The sequence below is a fragment of the Colletotrichum costaricense genome, assembly GCF_030867565.1.
Source record: "Colletotrichum costaricense strain IMI 309622 chromosome Unknown Scaffold_6.1, whole genome shotgun sequence".
Lineage (NCBI taxonomy): Eukaryota > Fungi > Ascomycota > Sordariomycetes > Glomerellales > Glomerellaceae > Colletotrichum > Colletotrichum costaricense.
This window is the reverse complement of record NW_026848235.1, coordinates 2,224,988-2,242,615: the sequence shown is the minus strand read 5'-3', so window position 1 is coordinate 2,242,615 and position 17,628 is coordinate 2,224,988. Positions and strand designations below refer to the sequence as shown.

Here is a 17,628-nt window from a genome sequence, read left to right as displayed (position 1 = left end):
CTTATACGGGCTAGTACTAGGAGGTCTTATACGCGTTAAAGTAAGTAAAGCTCGCCCTATAAGCGGCTAGAACTTAGGAGGACTTTATGTAATAAAAAGTTAGGAGCTATTTTAGTTAGTAATTAGGTATAGAGCGTATTATACTTAGTTTTCTTTAATACGTAATATACGGTACGGCCCCGGCAGATTGCTCCGTTAGGAGGCTCGGTAATTATATAACCGAGGTTACGTAACGTATAATAAGGTTATAAATAGTTAAAACTATTATAATATACCCCTCTAAATAAATATACGTTTAGAAAAAGCGTACTTAATTACCCGTATTATTATAAAAAGGTTTATTAAAAACGGAGAACTAAATATTACTATATAGGAATTTATTTATAAAAGAAATTATAAAATAAATTAGTTTATGCGTAGAGTTATAAGCGAGGGGTAACTTAATTATAAATTAACCTTTATATTCGTTACTATAAGTAATTTTAAAATTATATTATTAATAAAAAATATAACTAAGGGACGGCCTTTTATTAATTAAATAATTAATTTATAAGTTAAGGGTAATAAATATATAAATTTTTTATTGCTACTTATAGTACTAACTTTATTTTTTTTAACTTATATTTATATTATTATTATATATATATACCCTTATTTTTTATTTTTATACCCGCGTCCCTATATATATATATATCGTTAAAAAAAGATTTTTATTAATAATATTATTTATATTTAAATATTACTAAAACTATTAATTAAAAACTATATTTATATTATTATAGTACGGGAGGTTAAAAAGTATAAGCTTAAAATTATAGTTTTAAAAAAGAGCGGCGGCTCCCTTAGCCCCTTTTATAAGCTTAAAATAGGTAAGTAATATTCTTTTATTTTATATTTTAGTTAGCAATACGGCTTTATTTATTTAATATTAATCTAATTATTTTATTTAATAATTAGCGGTTTTATAACTAAATAAATTATTTAAAAAGGTAATAAAAATAAAAAGGGTTTATAGCCCCCTTTTTTATTCCTTTTTAAAAATTAAAAAGAAGTCCTTATTTTTTAAAAAAATAGTATAAGCGAAGTAAGTTTATAGCCCCCTCCCTTACCTCTTTTTAAATAAAAAAGAGAAAAAAAAAAGATAATTTTTTTTTAAAAAGATTAAAAAAGTAAAATAAGTTTATAGCCCCCTCCCTCGCCTCCCCCTAGAGGGTATAGAGTAATTAATTATATATATAATACTTTTTTATTTATTATTATTTATAGAACTAATTTTTAATAATAAACCCTCTTAGTATTATTCTTAGTATTAAAGTTTAATATAAGCTAATACTTTTACTTCTTTTATTTAGTTACGAATACTTTAAGTATATTAAAAATACCCTTAGTAACCGTTCGGATAGTACATACTTCTTAAATTTATATATTAATAATAAATATTAACGCTACTAAATTTATAAAAAGTTAAGTTATATTCTTATTCTTAAGGGGTATATACGGTTTTTAAATATAAAGTTCTTATATTTTAAATAAAAAATAATAAAAAAGTTAGTAATAGCCGTAATTATTAATATAAAACTACTTATATAGTGGTTTTTTTTCTAGCTTTATAGGTATAAAAAATCGACCTTAACGGGATTATATTTTTAAAAAAAATTATATAATATAGTATACTTTTTAACTATATAATATACATAATATACCCTAAGTACGTACTTAATATAATATAATAATTTTAATATAAAAACCGCTATATAATTCGGAATAAATAAGCTACCCTATAATAGTACTAGCTAAAAAGGTTAACGGTAAAAGTTAGCTATAATAATTAGCTATAATAATTAGCTATAATAGTTAGAGGCGGCCCTTAATTATAAAGGTTCTAAACTTTAATAGTAACGTAAAAGTTTTTAAAAAAAGGGCTAAATAGGTTAATATTTATTACTTATACTAAAGCTCGTAAAAATTCTTTTTATCCTTATCGCTTTTAATATTACCTAAAGCTACTCTCTATTTAAACTAAATAAACTTACTAAATAAATTTATTAAATAAACTTATTAATATATAAATTACTATTTTAATTAGAACCTACTCTTTTAGTATATAGTTAATAATTAATAAGCTAAAGATACTTATTAATAAGTCTACCCCTCTTAAGCTAAGTACTTTCTTTAGCTAGTTTAATATTATAATTATCGTAGTTAATATAAGTATACTCGAGGATTAGTAAAGTACTTTTTAATAATACGGAATTTAGCTAGGTAATAATACGAATGCTATAAATAGCTAGGCTAATACGAACATTAAGATTTAATATATTAATATTAGCTTAGAAATTATATTTTACGGAGCTAAAAATCCTTTTAATATAAGTTATATTATAAACGTAAAGGAATATATAAAGGGCCCCCTAACTCTTAATAAAAAGGAGTATATAATACGAGATTTAGTTATTTATATAAGTTAGTATTAAGAAGTCTTATATATATTAAAATAAGTATAGCTCGCCCTCTAAATAGCTAAAAGCGGGGGAAGGTTAGGAGTTTTAATTAGTAATTAAGTATAGAGCGTAATATACTTAGTTTTTTTTAATACGTAATATATAGTACGGCCCTAGCGAATTACTCCGTCGGGGGGGTAAGGGGGTTTATATAAGCGAGGTTTTAATAAAAAAAATATTTATAAATACTCTTTTTATATTAGAGGTATTATTAAAAAAACTTATTAAAAATATAATAATATTAACTATTTTATTTATAAAAGTAAATAGTATTTAAATTAGAATTAATATTCTTATTAATTTATATATCCCTTTAAATATATAGCCCGTATTAAAGTCCTTTTTAAATAAATATATACTTATTTTCTTAAATAAATAGCCTCTTTTTAAATAACTTAATAAGGTTACTAAAGCGACTTTATACTCTTTAGTTATAAACTACGTTTTTTAATTAAAAACTAGGCCCCCCGGGCCGTTTTATTACTTTTTAAACGTCCCCTCGTTTAGTATAATTATTTTTTATATATTTTTTATATTTAAAAACGATATAAAGTACTCGAACTTCGCTTTAAAAAAGTTTTTTATAAAACCGTTAGTTAATATTTTATTTATTAATATATAAACTACTTGGAATAAGCTTCTCGAGTACTCTTATCGTAACTATATATTCTAAATATTAATATAGTATAAATAAGTTAAAATATATTCTTATTTTCTATTATAAGTTTAATTATTTAATAATTATTATAATATACTTTTTATATATTATTAAGCTCGAGTAAGATATTTTTAAAAAGGCGTTTAAGAGCGAGTATTTTTTTAGTTATATATTCTAAGTTTAGTAATTCGGCTTTTATAACTAACGTAATTATTATATTTTAACAGGCTATTTTTTACTAAATAAAGTTATTAAAAAAGGAGATTATAAAACTTTATAAAGATCTTTAAGTCTCTTTATTATTTATAAATAAAGCGTTATTTATAATTAATAATACGTAGTTACCTCCCGAGATTTTAAAGTATATTATTAAGTATTATATATAAAAAAAGTATTATATAACCTAATTTATAATAAAATAATATTAATAAAATAGGTTCGTTAAGAATTAAGAAAATAAAACGTATATAAAAATAATATTAAACTAAATTATAGTTACTATATATAATATCGATTTAACTTTTTTTTAAAAAAACTTAGTTTTACTTAAGGATATAATCCCTAGGTTTTTTTTAATTATAATTATTAATAATAAGGTTATAAGAGTAATAAAATTAATAAGATCGAACTTTTTAATTACTTTTTTAAAATATTAATTATAAACTAAATAGATTTTCTTATTTAGTTAATTATAAATAACCTTTATTTTAAAATATTACGAAAATAGCCCCTAGTTTTTTATTTTATACTTCTTTTTAAGTTTTTTAGTTACTTAACTAGCTTTATAAACGTAGTTTTTATAATAGAGAACGAGGATATTATTTATATAAAAAAAAATTAGGACCCTTTTAATAGAATTTTAAAATAAGTACGGGTCCTTATTTATAAATAAGAGACTTAGGCTTTTAAAAGTTAATACTAGCTCCTCGTATTATAATAAGGGAATTAATATATAGGTATTATAAATTAATATACGGGCGTCGCTTTTATATAAGCATCGCCGTTTTACTTTTTAATTAGTTTAAAAAAAAATTATTAATATAGTTAAATTCTACTAAATACTTATAAAATATCCTAAGCTTTTATTCTTTTATTCCCTTTATATTTAAGTTATATTATTAAGCCTCGAAATTTAATTTATAATATTTACTTATAATAGCTTTTATAATTAGAGTTAAAGACGTTCTTTAAGGCTAATTTTAAAATAATACCCCTATTAAGAGACTTCCCCCTTTATAAAAACGATTATTAATTAATTATAGCTTCTTATTATTATCTAGCTAATTACTATTATCTCCCTTTTTAAAAAGTAATTACTTTAGTATTAGCTAATTTTATAAAATTAGTAATCTTAAAAAGTAATATAACTTTATTACTAAGCTCTTAGTTAGTATATTATAAAATACGTAACTTCTTATAAATAATTATTTTAATATAGAGCTTATATTATATTTTATTTATTATTTCCCTAAGAGAATAATAAAAACCTAGTAAACTATTTTTTTATAACTTTTTTTAAAGTATAACCCCTCTCTCCTTAATAAATAGTCTTAATAACTTTCTTATTTTATAATAAAATAATTTAGTAATACTTTTTAGCTTATTAAATAAGTTATTAAAACTAATTAATAGTTAATAATAATACTACTTTAATAATAAGAATATATTTATTAATAATAATAAATATAGGGTCCTTAAGTTAACTTATTACCCTATTTATTTTTATAACTATTTTTTACTTAAAGCGAAGCGTTTTTTTAAACTATAACCTCTTATTATACTTTAAATAACTAATCCTCCTCTCTTTTTATAATTAAAATCCCGAACTTACTAATTCTTAGTAATTTAAAATAAACTTATAATACCCTTTTTAACTAAGTTAATAATTTTATAAAAACTAATAAATTTAGTTTTATAAAATAAAATAAGTATAAAGCTCGAGGCTGAATTATTTAATATACTTTTTAATATAATTAGTTTAGCGAGCTTAGGCTTATAAAAAGCGCTAATATTTAATAATATAAGTCTCGTAAATATAATTATAAATAGTAAGTTATTATTAAGGTTTAAAAAGAGAATAAGTAGCTATTACGTTATTATTTAAACCCTTAATATAAATAATATAATTATAGCCCTAATTTTAAAGCTTTTACGTACCCTTTATATTATAAGCTTATTAAAGTAATTAAGGATATTATTAAAACTATAAGCTAACGAGTTAAGATTTAGGCTCGTAATATACGTATTATTATTTAAAAATAGTTCTTAAAATCTTTATTTACGTAGCGAAATATTTATAATATTAAGGCTTATATAAACTAAGGAAAACTAGTTAAATACTTATTAATTATAATATTAATTAAACTATTTAATAAGCGAGATATTTTGTACGTAATAAAATAAGTAAACGACGACCTAAACTATTTTATTAGCCTTATTTAGACCTTTCTTTATTATTTTTAAATATAAAAGCGATTCCTTAAAGTAATTAGTTTTAATAATATTTATAATACTAATCGTTTTAAGCTCCCTTTTTTTTAAATTATTAAATAGACTTATTTTAGATCTATTTATAATGCCGCGTTCGGCCTTATTAATAATAAAAAATTAGAGGGTTTTTAGTTTTTTTTAATAAGTATTTACTAACTTATAAAGTAATACTTAGTTTATTACCCTATTATTATTATTATAAATTACGATAAGTAAATAAAGGCTATACTAAACGAGTAGTTCCCGGACGTTTAGTAATAATTTTATATTTACTATATTAACTCTAACGTTATACTTAAAGCTAAATAAAAGTAAGTTAAGGACTATAGCTATAATAATAATAATAATAAGTTTAATAACGAGGGATATTAATTATTAATATAAGTAATAGCTATACTAAGTAATAAAAATAAGGCTTATATTAATATACTTATTAATAAGCCCCCCCCTTATATATATCGTAGGGTCCTTATAATATAAAAGCTTATTATTTTTACTAAAACTAAGTATACTTTTAAAAAAGTCTAGACTAAGTTTTATAAAGAGTTTAATAACTAATACTTAATTTTTTAGTATTTCTATATAATATATTTATTTTTAAAAATATAATAAGCCCGTTACTTTATTTAAAAATACTAGAACTTTAATACTCGTATTATTTCTAATACTAAGTTAAGTAATAATAATATTAAAACTTATTTTTTAAATAGTCTTAGTTACTTATATCGGCTTATTAACGTTATATAAGATATAATTAATAATTAAGAACTACGCTTTTACTAAGCTTATATAAAGGACGAGGTATTTATAAGCTAGGAATATATAAATACTTATTTTAAATACCTAAATAAACTTTAAATAATACTTTTTTTAAAATATTTTACCTTAATTAGAATATAAGGCCGGCTTATAAAAAAAGTAATACTATTTAATAAGAGGCTATTCCTAAACCCCTTTAGATTTTATAATTTAAATTATACTATTTTAATTAAGCTAAGTATTTTATATTATTATAAAATTTACTTTAAAATATTAAATTCGGCTATTTTTAATAAGTAAGAGGTATACCCTTAGTAGCGTTTTTAAAAAACGTTTTTTTTAAATTTATACTACTAAATCCTTAACCTTAAAATTACTATATCCCTCCGCAATAAGCTAAAAAATATAATATAGCTTATTTTATTATAACTAGCTTTATTTAAAAAAGGCTAGTTAATTAACTAAGCCTATATTACTTATAATAACTAAAGCGTAAATAATAAAAAATAAAGCTATTTATTTAAAAATAAAAATAAGTTAACGCTAATTAAGCTTATAAAAAAGATAAGTTAGCTAAGTTAAAACTAAATATTAAGCTTATTTTAATAATAAATAAGGAGTTAGTTTAGCGTTCTTAATAAAAAGAGAATAATAAGGAATTATATAAATAAACGGCTAATATAGCTTAGTATTTAAAAAAAAATAGAGCTAATATAAAATAGTCTATAATAATAAATAATAATTATAACTATATTAAAAAAGGTAGTTAAGTAGACGTTATTATAATTTACTTTTTATATATTTTAAGTATATAATAAGAAAAAGCCTTATTTATTTAAGATTTATAAAAGCTTATATTATTAACTAATTTAAAATTTATAAATTTTAAATAGGTAATATAATAATTCTAAATAAGTACGTAAGTTATAATAATATTCTTATTTTTAAAAATCTTAAACTAAAGCTTAGGTTAAAAAGGATAATAAAAATAGCTATATTAATATAGTTACCCTTACTACTTTTATAAGGAGGTACTATTTTTTTAAACTAATTAAAAAGTAAAATAGCGATACTTATATAAGAGCGACGCCCGTATATTAATTTACGACGCCTATATATTAATTCCCTATAATAATAGAGCGTTACGGGCGCTATATAGGGCCCGCTCGAGTCTTATATATATTCTTAGCTAGTAATAGCTTTAACTATTTATAGCCTTACCGCACGTTACGTAACCTTAGTTATATAATTACTAAGGCCTACTTTACTTATACTTTTTATATTAGAGCGAGCTTCGTACTTATTTCCTATTTTTAATAAATAACCGTTCTTTTTATATATATCGATACCCTTATAGTGATTTTATAATAGTTATAAGCCCTTTGCTTCTATTAGTTATTATATAACTTTAGAAAAAGTCTAGCTTACGTAACACTATACTAAGGGTTGCGGGTTCGAATCCTGTCTAATTAAATCTTTTTTTAGGTATAAAAGTGCGTTAGACGCCCACTAAGTAGCTAATAATAAGTAAGTCCCTAGTTCGCGAGCAAACTAATAACAAATATCTAGCTAAGCTATAAATCTAAGGGGGGTGTATAGTAAATAAGGCGTAATTACTAGCCGGTAATTACGGTTCTATTTTTATACGATATAAAGTTAATATAATTATTTTATTTTTTTTAGTACTAGCTTAAGACTAATTAATAAGGCGGGCGGCGATTATTATAATTTTAAATAGAGCGGTTAAGTTTATATTAAAGTTAGAAAGTCTTATGGGAGATAGGGTATAATCTATAGTTAGTACTTACCTAAGGTTATAGGTAAAGAGTAGTAGTATAAATACTACTAGATTACTACTATTGTATAGCTTTATATTAACGGATACTCCGATCTAATTTATAACTTTAAATCTCTTAATATTATATACTCTAAGAACCCCTAGAATAGCTTCGATATTATATACAAAGATAGTAATACTATTTTTATTAAGTTAAATAATAGTAGTTTAGTAACTAACCTTATTGTAATATATAATAGCGGAGTGCCTCTTGTGCCCTCTCGAGAGGGCGTAGTGGGCGCTTTAAGTAACCTACTTATTAACTAGTATCGTCTCCCTTAGCTTATATAATAATAACTAAACGGAATTTAATACGAGTATACGCAGGTCCCGTTTAATAATATAAATTTCTAGGGCACGCTTAATACTACGTATAGCGACGCTCTATATACTAACGTGCTAATAAAGAGTAGTAAATATTAGACTAACCTAATAGAGGCTAATATCGATCCGGACTTTAGATTACTAAAACCTTTATTTATTACGAAGCCGGTCTCTTAACTTAAGCTAGCTAATTTAAAATAGAAGTCGAGAGTTAAGTAATAACCTAAAAGATTAGCTAGTGTTTATAGTATAAAAGACTATAGTTAAAGTTTAGTTTATAAATAGCCTTAGTAATAAGAGTAAGAGGTAGGATAATACTAGCGCGGGTCGCCTTAATTAGTTAAATCTATAGATATAGCCGTAGTGCCGCTTCTAAGTGCTTTTAGTAGGCTATATAATAAATTTAATTATACTTTTATTCGGTATACCCTAAATTCGTAATCGTCCTAACTATTAGTAAGCTAGGATATTATAGAGAGGTTATATTACGGGTTCTTCCTAAGTAAGTACTAGTTCTTACTAGTTATAAATAAACTTATACTCTACCTCTATATTATTCTTCTAAGACGTTTACTTTATTTATCTAATTTCTTTGCGTTTATTACTCTATAGTAGTATTTTTTATTATTAATAACTAATGTTATTCCCTTTTAACGAGCATAGGCCGACTATAAAAGACCGATTAACTTTTTAAGAGGAATATTATAATCTATTTACCCTTTTTATAGCTTTTAGTAAGAGAGTTTTATAAAAACCTAATTCCCGCGTGGCTAAGAGCGCTATAACCGGTGCACTTCTTAAATTATCTAACGCTATTATACTATTTATTTTTAGAGATATAAGCTTATTAATCGAAGGTCGGTTCGAATTACCTTGAAGTAACAAATTTCTTAATTTACTAAACATAGCGTTTTTGTTAACTCGGTAAAACCAAAAAAAAAAACCCTCAAGGACTTTTTAAAGTTAGGATAAATGTTTTAAACTTCATTAGGAAAATGGTTCTCGTTTATTACTTGAATTGAAAACTTAGATGCTGTTGTATCTTAGAAAAGTCTATTTGAATAGTTTTTTCTTTATAAAAGCCCGCCTTTCAATCTCTCATTCTTCATCTTAATAGATGCTATATACTAAAACCACTTCTACGTGGCCTCATGAGGGCTGTGCTCTTTTTAAACCACCAGAGGCGAAAAGCCCCGAGGAGTGGACGACGGCTTCCAACCATGTCTCCACGTCGTTGCTGCGTGAACGCCTGCCTAAGATCCCTCTTGACCAAGAACTTAAGAAATACGTCAACGCTACAACAACGATCGGACCACAGAATCGACGACAATCTATCCAATAACACTTTGGAGACCATACAAGAGGACGTTGCTGCTACATCACAAGCGAGGGTCTCCTCGGGATGGATTCAGGCTACATGGCTGTCGGTGATGCCGTTGTGCTGTTTGGTTGCTCTGCCCCTATCATCATCCGTCTGGAAGGGAGTGATGAGGGTTACCGCTAGGTTGGAGATGCCTATTTCAACGGCTTCAAGTATGGAATAGCGCAAGATTCAGTGGCAAATAGGGGACAGGAAGGAGCAAAAGTTCAAGTTGCGCTGACAAAAGGAGATAATAATGATGTGGTAACATCCGTAGACCACCGATGGTGGCGCATCTTGGAGGTTTCAAAGTTACGCAAGAATTGCTCTTTAGTCTTTCACAATTGTAGCAACTTACTTCTCTCGTCTCTCAACAATATTCTGCACTCGTCAAGCAACTGTCGTCTCCCCCTTTCGCTTGGAAGTCCTGGCCTGAGGTTGAAAACCACCTCAAGTTGACCAATTAGACGGCAGACTTCGGCATTGGTGTTTGTGGAGAGATATCCGCTTCTCTGAAGGACCCAATCGATAATCTCTCGAGTTATTTTGCTGCAAGGCAAATCAATGGTCTATCGTTTCGACTCCACCTACCTGAAGCAGGCTTCCTCCCAAGCCTAGCTTGCTTTCGAGGTTTGCATAATTCGTATTGAATGTACTCTTAGATTCACGCTGCCCTCCTCCGGACAAAGCGCCTGCTGTGATAGATGAATTCTTCGGTGGCCTGTATCCGTGTTAACTAGCGAGTATCCGTAAGGGAAATCGTTGCACTATACGTTTGTGGGCGTCAGGCCAGCCTGGAGAACAAGGGGCGTTGTTTGGTCGAAGAAGAGTCGGAGAAGCTGGCCGCGTCACTGGCAATTGCGATGTCGAATCCGAGCTAGCTTATCAATCATTCTTCCAAAGTCGATGCTTGTTTAAGGTGTTGAGTGTAAAATCCCCTGAGGCTGATTCGCAGGCGTCCTCGTATCTTTGACGAATCTGGCGTGAGCGTGTTTGTACGGCTTGGCGTTACATGCCGCGTCGGAGACCGTTCGGTCGAGGAGATTGGCGATGTAACTCACGCTTACGCGGTACAATGCCGCCGCCTCACTCGTGAACCCTCTATCCGTACTCCATCGCTGGCTCGGGTGCAAGGAAGCGGCCGACAGGGCTGCGGTGTGCAACGGAGTCCTGCAGTCTCCTGAATCTCGGTTTTTCTGATAACACTCCAGGGCGCAGCCACTGTGATGCTAGCGTCACAGACACCAAGAAGGCAGGTTCTAGAAATTGCGGATATGACGAGGAACCAATCGAAGGGGTTCCGGCCCTGCTGGAATCCATTCCCGCTCTGTCGCCGGTGGGTTGGAGTCTGGAGACAGCCTCCTAGTGGTGGGTTTGGTCCATTGGGCTGTGATTTGCGCTGCCTGCCGCCATCGTCAGCCCGCAGATGAAGCTCTTTCGATCCCTCGGGATTAGGGGCTTCTTCCTCCGCTAGCTTGTGGCAATGACGAATACCCCCTGGGCCTATATCCTGGTTGCAGAGACTTCCATGGAGACGTAAGGAGTGGCCAAACCTAATGTGATCGAGTATGAGCCATACATGATACCGCAAGATTGATAGCTTTGATCGTGCGGGACGACCCCTGGAGTGAACAGCCAATTCTGATGGGTGTCCCAAACAAGATCACCGAAGACTCCACATATGCACAGTCCGTAGCGGCAACACGGCTTACAAATGGAGTAGGGTGCTGTCCGCGGTCTTGCAAGCGGACCCCGAAGAGCTGGAGCTAGCACTTGCGAACAAGCAAAATGTCCGCCTTGGCGGCACTGTTAGCTCTTCTCGTCACAGCCAAAACTCCCATGCTGTGGCAACCACGGCTTCATGAAAGACATCAGACATGACGTGCATCCCGTTTCGGATTGGTGTGTTCTGGTCAACTTTGTCGTTCGATGGTCCTTGAGGGTAGACTGAAGAATCGGTGTAAGTGGATGTAACGATGAACAGGGTGAATGGTGGAGGAATCTATAAGATTTATCGGAGCCCACATCGTTCCAAGAGGTAGCAGTGTTTTTAATGTCTGTTTCGAGTGATGTGACAGTGCTTGTGCCTCATGATGGTCGAGCCATGTCGTTGTAATTTAGTGTTGCACACCTTGGTGCTTGATGTAGTCAAAAAAGGGGGTCTTGGACGACTGAGAAGCCGGGGAAACAAAGTGCAGAAAGTTCCAAAAAATGAAGACTAAATGAACGAATGGTCTTTTCAGTCTGGACATAAGCTGTCTTTAGACGTTGGGAATTTGGACTTCTCGGAAAAGCATACGGGGTCGACGGCGCCCGCTCGGGTCGCTTCAACTTTCCGAGAGCCCGTATAATGGAGACCGCCCCACACCTCCGACTTCCTCACAACGTTGCGGACTTTTTCGTGATGATCGCCGCCAAGGGAGCCGCCGCCATCGACCCACACTTTTCACTTACACGCGGGCTGCAGGCTATGACAAGATGCAAGAATTTGGATACCCTAATCAAGCTCCAGTGCTCAACCAACGTGTCTCTACGTCAACTTGTGAGATTGTGGCATATCTGGTGCACGGATGACCCGGGGCTCTGGATCTACTTTTGAGCCTTCGGATGCTGAGATGGACCCCTTGCGTATTATGGGCCGGGGGCACACGGGGAGCGAGACACTCCGTTGACATGTTGATAAATCTAGATCTAGGCTTATTTTCATGATATGTTTTGAGTCTTCAGCCGAAAGCTATTACATGGGCTTTCCTGCCTTTTACACACCCACAACTTACGATAATATTTTCCCTCTCTTCATCTGACTGAGACTGATCCCTCAGCGGCTATCACAACAAGCCGAGCGAACAACTGGTTGATGCTGACCGGTAGGCTTCCGAATACGTGATGTGATTGAGATATTGTTGACTGACAGAGCCTCTCGTGATAATAGGATAGCAAGATATACTTGCAACCGCTCCATCAGCCAGCCGTCTCAGGACACCCATATACCTTAATTTACCAACCGACAATATGTCCGCCTTTAACTCAGACGAGAAGTCTCGTCTGCCGACCCGTTCCCCGGCCGGCAGTCAGAAGACAGTAGTCGATCACGATGCAATTTTCACTCAAAACGCGGAAGCACTCCCGACCTCGAAGCCCAAGGACAACTCTCTGTACGAGAAAGCCGGCGATGGATCCGCTGCATCAACATCAGAAGATGACGGCAACGACACGGAACTAGAGCGTCGCCAGTCGATCGTGCAAGAACTAGCTCGGGAGTACACGCGACACTCCGCGGTCAACATCGATGGAGACAGCATGGCATTGTTCGGCAGCGAGGATCCGAATTCGCCCCTCAACCCGAACGGAAAGAACTTCAGCGCTCGCAAGTGGGCAAAGACTCTTGCCAATGTCACCAATGAGCACGGGTCAGGATATAGAACTGCTGGTTTTGTTTACCAGGACTTGAACGTCTTCGGATTCGGCCAAGAGACGGATTACCAGAAGGATGTCGGAAACGTTTGGCTCGAGATTCCTGGTCTCGTTCGCAACCTCACCTCGAAGACCGGAGGCCAACGCCGCATCGATATTCTCCGCGATTTCAACGGCATCGTAGAGGCAGGCGAGATGCTTGTCGTTCTTGGACCCCCAGGATCTGGCTGCTCTACCTTCCTCAAGACCATCGCTGGAGAGATGAATGGCATTTACACCGATGAGCGTGCCTACTTCAACTACCAGGGTCTTTCGGCAAAGGAACTCCACAAGCACCACGCCGGTGATGCCATCTACACTGCCGAAGTCGATGTCCACTACCCTCAACTTTCCGTGGGCGATACCCTCACCTTCGCGTCCCGTGCCCGCTGCCCACGAACCCTGCCCCCTGGTGTCACCGCCAACCAGTACTGCGACCACCTCCGCGACGTCGTCATGGCCATGTACGGTATCAGCCACACCGTCAATACCCGTGTGGGCGACAACTACGTCCGTGGTGTCTCTGGTGGAGAGCGCAAGCGCGTAACGATTGCCGAAGCGACGTTATCCAATGCTCCTTTGCAGTGCTGGGATAACTCAACCAGAGGTCTCGACTCCGCCAACGCTGTCGAATTCTGCAAGACCCTTCGTTTGCAGTCTGAGTTGTTCGGCCAGACCTGCGCCGTCTCGATCTACCAGGCGCCTCAGAGTGCTTATGATCTGTTCGATAAGGTTGCTGTTCTCTACGAGGGACGTCAAATCTATTTCGGCCGCACCACCGAGGCCCGCCAGTACTTCATCAACCTCGGCTTCGAGTGCCCAGCCCGTCAGACTACCCCTGACTTCCTCACTTCGATGACGGCGCCTACCGAGCGTGTAATCCGTCCCGGTTGGGAGTCTCGCGTACCTCGGACGCCTGACGAGTTCGCTGCGTGCTGGAAGGAGAGTCGCGAGTGCGTGGCTCTCAAGCAGCAGATTGAGCAGTACAAGACAGATCATCCTTTGGATGGCCCGGATGCCGAAGTTTTCAGAAACCAGAAGCAGTCGGTCCAAGCCAAGAACCAACGTCTCAAGTCTCCCTTCATCCTCTCGTACGGACAGCAAGTGAAACTCTGCCTCTGGCGTGGCTTCAAATTGCTTAAGGGTGACCCCAGTCTGACACTGTTCTCCCTGATTGCCAATTCGTGCACGGCTCTCATCATGTCCTCCCTGTTCTACAACCTCCCGGAAAACACGTCCTCCTTCTACAGTCGATCCGCGGTTCTCTTCGTCGCCATTCTCGCCAATGCATTCTCCAGTGCTCTCGAGATTCTCACTCAGTACGCCCAACGGCCCATCGTTGAGAAGCAACGTCGTTATGCATTCTACCACTCCTCGGCGGAAGCCTTCTCCTCAGTTTTGGTGGACATGCCTTACAAAATCACGAATACCATCTGCTACGACCTGATCATCTACTTCATGACGAACCTAAACAGAGAACCCGGCAACTTCTTCTTTTTCCTGTTAACCACATTCCTCATGGTGCTGTCCATGTCTGGCCTTTTCAGATCTATGTAAGTCCCTTTCTCTCCGTACCAAGAGTGACTCTAACGCCAATCAGTGCCTCCTTGTCCCGCACATTGTCGCAGGCCATGGTTCCCGCGTCGATCTTGATTCTCGCCTTGGTCATCTTCACTGGATTCGTCATTCCCGTTGATTACATGCTTGGCTGGTGCCGATGGATCAACTACCTGGACCCTGTCGCGTACGGATTCGAATCGGTGAGTTGAAAGCCCAGCTATTTTAGTGAACGTCGACTAACCTGAATACTTTGAAGCTCATGATCAACGAGTTCCACAACCGGAACTTCGAGTGTGCCGCCTTCGTCCCCAGCCCTGCAGTTGCCGGTTACGAGAACATTACCCTCGCCAACAGAGCCTGCTCCACTGTCGGTGCCGTTCCTGGCGAGCCGTTCGTCAACGGTGACAGATACATCAACTCCCAGTACAAGTACTTCAACTCTCACAAGTGGCGCAACATCGGAATTCTCATCGCTTTCATTATCGCCCTCCACGCCTTGTACTTCATTGCCACCGAATATATTGCCGCGAAGAAGTCCAAGGGAGAGGTTCTTGTCTTCCGTCGTGGTGTTGCTGCCCCTGTCAAGGGTAAGGACGACCCCGAATCCTCTCTCTCTGGACCCGCTACCATCGTCGAGAAGGGCGGACAAGGTGCCTCCGCCAACGAGGGTGCGATCCAAGGCTCCACCAGTGTTTTCCACTGGGGTAACGTGTGCTACGATGTCAAGATCAAGACCGAAACCCGCAGGATTCTGGACCATGTGGATGGCTGGGTCAAACCTGGAACTCTTACGGCTTTGATGGGTGTCTCTGGAGCTGGCAAAACTACCTTGCTTGATTGCCTGGCAGACCGTGTCTCCATGGGAGTGATTACCGGAGAGATGCTGGTTGATGGAAAGATCCGGGACCAGTCCTTCCAACGCCGTACTGGCTACGTTCAACAACAGGACCTGCATCTCGAGACCAGCACTGTTCGTGAGGCATTGGAGTTCAGTGCTCTTTTGCGCCAGCCAGCCACCACCCCTCGCGCTGAGAAACTGGCATACGTCGACGAAGTCATCAAGCTTTTGGACATGCAGGACTACGCTGACGCCGTTGTGGGTGTCCTCGGCGAGGGATTGAACGTCGAACAGCGCAAGCGACTTACCATTGGTGTGGAACTGGCTGCTAAACCCCCCTTGCTTCTTTTCGTCGATGAACCTACCTCTGGTTTGGATTCGCAAACGTCATGGGCTATCCTGGATCTGCTTGAGAAGCTCTCAAAGGCCGGCCAGTCTATTCTTTGCACTATTCACCAACCGTCTGCCATGTTGTTCCAACGCTTCGACCGTCTGCTGTTCCTGGCAAAGGGTGGCAGAACCGTATACTTTGGCGACATCGGCGAGAACTCCCACACCCTTACATCCTACTTCGAGAGGAACGGTGCCCCTGCCTGCCCTCCTGGCGAGAACCCGGCCGAATGGATGCTTTCTGCTATTGGCGCTGCCCCCGGATCACATACCGATGTCGATTGGCACCAGGCATGGAAGTCTAGTCCCGAGTATGAGGCTGTTCAAGAGGAACTGGGCCGCCTCAAGACTCAAAGCCCGCCCCAAGAGCACTTGTCCGCCGAAGAAGAGAAGTTGGCACACCGCGAATTCGCCGCACCGTTGTGGGATCAATTCCTGATTGTCACTCGCCGTGTCTACCAGCAGTACTGGCGTACTCCCTCTTACCTGTACGCCAAGTTCATTCTCTGCTGCTCCGTTGCCCTCTTCATCGGTCTGGTATTCCTCAACGCACCTCTCAGTATCCAGGGCTTGCAGAACCAGATGTTCGCTATCTTCAACATTCTTTCCATCTTCGGTCAGCTCGTGCAACAACAGATGCCGCACTTCGTCACCCAACGATCTCTTTACGAAGTCCGTGAAAGACCTTCCAAGACTTACAGCTGGAAGGTGTTCATGATGTCGCAAATTGTTACTGAGATCCCGTGGAACTCTCTCATGTCCGTCTTCATGTTCATCTGCGTCTACTACCCCGTCGGTCTCTACGAGAACGGTGACCCAAGCCAGAAGAGTGAGCGCGCTGGTCTCATGTGGCTCCTGTTCTGGCAGTTCATGATCTTCACCTGCACTTTCGCCCATGCCTGCATCGCCATCACGGACACTGCTGAGATGGGTGGTAACCTCGCCAACGTCCTGTTCATGATGTGTCTGCTGTTCTGCGGTGTCTTGGCCAGCCCTGACGCCATGCCCGGCTTCTGGATCTTCATGTACAGGGTGTCCCCGTTCACCTACCTATTGTCATCAATTCTCTCAACAGGTCTGGCAAACTCCAAGGTGACGTGCTCGACGAACGAGTACATCCACTTCGACCCGCCAAACAACCAGACTTGCGAGACTTACATGGAAGGGTACATTGGTTCCATGGGAGGCTATATCAAAGACCCATCTGCCACGGCTGACTGCCAATTCTGCTCTATCGCCGACACCAATGTCTTCCTCAAGGGTATCAGCTCCAACTTCGACAACAGATGGCGCGATTTTGGTATCGGCATGGTGTACATTGTCGTCAACATTGTCGCTGCTTTGGGTCTCTACTGGCTGGTCCGCATGCCCAAGGGCAAGAAGAAGGCCTAAGCCACGACAGAAGCGCTTCAGGAGAAGCCAATCATTCCGCCACTTTACAGTAAATGACTCTACCGC

At 36.2% G+C, this 17,628-nt stretch overlaps 1 protein-coding gene across 1 annotated transcript, besides 1 other annotated feature; it reads left to right on the top strand.

Moving 5' to 3' along the window:
• Nucleotides 1–11,432: 11,432 nt before the first annotated feature.
• Nucleotides 11,433–11,510: a sequence feature (Short protein (CCOS01_06952, KAK1529118.1) was converted to a misc_feature.).
• A 1,431-nt stretch (nt 11,511–12,941) lies between these two features.
• On the top strand, nt 12,942–17,562 carry CCOS01_06951 (ABC-2 type transporter; the record flags this gene model as incomplete). Its single annotated transcript, XM_060455119.1, has 3 exons — nt 12,942–14,935; nt 14,983–15,142; nt 15,199–17,562. 3 exons carry the CDS (start codon nt 12,942–12,944, stop codon nt 17,560–17,562), a joined length of 4,518 nt encoding a protein of 1,505 aa, XP_060314819.1.
• Nucleotides 17,563–17,628: the final 66 nt, after the last annotated feature.